At 57.2% G+C, this 1,356-nt stretch overlaps 1 protein-coding gene across 1 annotated transcript in view; it reads right to left on the bottom strand.

Moving 5' to 3' along the window:
* Positions 1-203: 203 nt before the first annotated feature.
* Positions 204-1,356, bottom strand: part of ACR (acrosin) — an 11,000-nt gene continuing 9,847 nt past the window's right edge. The window contains exons 6-7 of the mRNA XM_015420926.1: positions 795-1,091; positions 204-317 (exon numbers count right to left, since the gene is read on the bottom strand). Of these exons, the coding sequence (XP_015276412.1) occupies positions 204-317; positions 795-1,091 (411 nt within the window). The remainder of the gene's footprint in view (positions 318-794; positions 1,092-1,356) is intronic.

The raw sequence follows: 1,356 nt of genomic DNA, 5'->3' as shown, positions 1-1,356 counted from the left end.
ATTATTAAAAATATCTGCTTGTGCCCTTCCCTGGGTCTTCCAGTGACAATCAAGTCCAGCTTGGCAGTGTAAGGGCACTCGTGTTTGACCCTCAAGTGCAGAGAGCATGTGGTGCGAGGTCATTTCCTACCAGACCCCTCCAGCGTTCTTCATGTCTTGCCAAAACACCACCGTGGCTGCTTGTTTGTTCTTAAAGAACCATTCTACTCTGCTGAGATAAATCTGTGATAGAGGCACATGCGACCTGGTTTGGGGTCCCGGGCATGGTAAGGAAGGGGGCTCGTGCTGTGCTGTGGGGGCAGGGGTTCAGGAACTGGCTGGCGGTGGGGTAAGGGGCCAGGGCTGGGTGATCCCTACGGGGACTGAAGCTATGACGGCTGGTCCTTTTACCTGGCTGGGCGCCAGGTGTTGGCATATTGGACCTGTCCTGGGGGTCTGGTCCAGGTCCACTTGGGGGGCTGCCACTGTGCTGGGGGTCGGGTTCTAGGAGGCCAGGCGCCCCCTCCCTGCCAGTTCTGCTGCCCATAAGCAGAGCCCTGTGTCAGAGGTGGGGGGCGTGTTCTGGGAGGCCAGGTGAGCCCCACATTCCAGTTCTGCTGCCCATAGGGACGAGCTGGGGGACGAGTTCTGGGGGGCCAGCTTAGCCCCACGTTCCAGTTCTGGGTTTGCTGCACATAGGGAGTGGTGGGTGGAGGACGAGTCCACCCCTGGTTCCATCCGTAGGCAAGCTGTGTTTGCTGTAACTGGGGTGGGGGGGTCGCTGGAGGGAAGGTGGGCCTTGGACGAGAGTTAACCCAGTTGGCAACCTGCTGGACCTCGTGCTGGGAGATGGGCTTCCAGGGCTTGCGTCTTGTGGTGGAAGTGGTCGTCGTGGGCCATGTTTGTGGCCTGGAGTATGATCCTGGGCGGCGAGCAGGGGTCAGGAATTTATCCTTGGTCTTCCCTTTGATCCAGTCAAGGAAATCCTGTGTGGAGCTGTAGACCCCAGGCTTCCGGGTCCTGGCACAGCCATTCCCCCAGCTGGTGACTCCGACAACCCAAAAGCGCTCGGACCTTGCTTCTCTACACGCGAGGGGGCCGCCACTGTCACCCTGTGGGAGGAAGGAGAAGATGAAGGTGTCAGGAGAAGCAGGTAGCGGGTCAAGGAGCACCAGGGGTATGAGCTAGCTTATCAATGAGCAGACAACGGAGAGATACAGGCAACCTGTCAGGGAGAAGGAATGATGAGGGGCAAGTTTCAATATTGTCACAAAGGTCCTTTCCTCATTAGACCCTAAATACTGGTTCAACCTTGTCCCTGAACTTACACTCTACACTACACTCGAGATCACCCCTGTAATTATCTCGGGGTATTTT

Source organism: Gekko japonicus, unplaced genomic scaffold (assembly GCF_001447785.1).
Source record: "Gekko japonicus isolate JY-2015 unplaced genomic scaffold, Gekko_japonicus_V1.1 scaffold2767, whole genome shotgun sequence".
NCBI lineage: Eukaryota > Metazoa > Chordata > Lepidosauria > Squamata > Gekkonidae > Gekko > Gekko japonicus.
The sequence above is the reverse complement of the archived record's forward strand: the minus strand, read 5'-3'. Positions and strand labels throughout refer to the sequence as shown.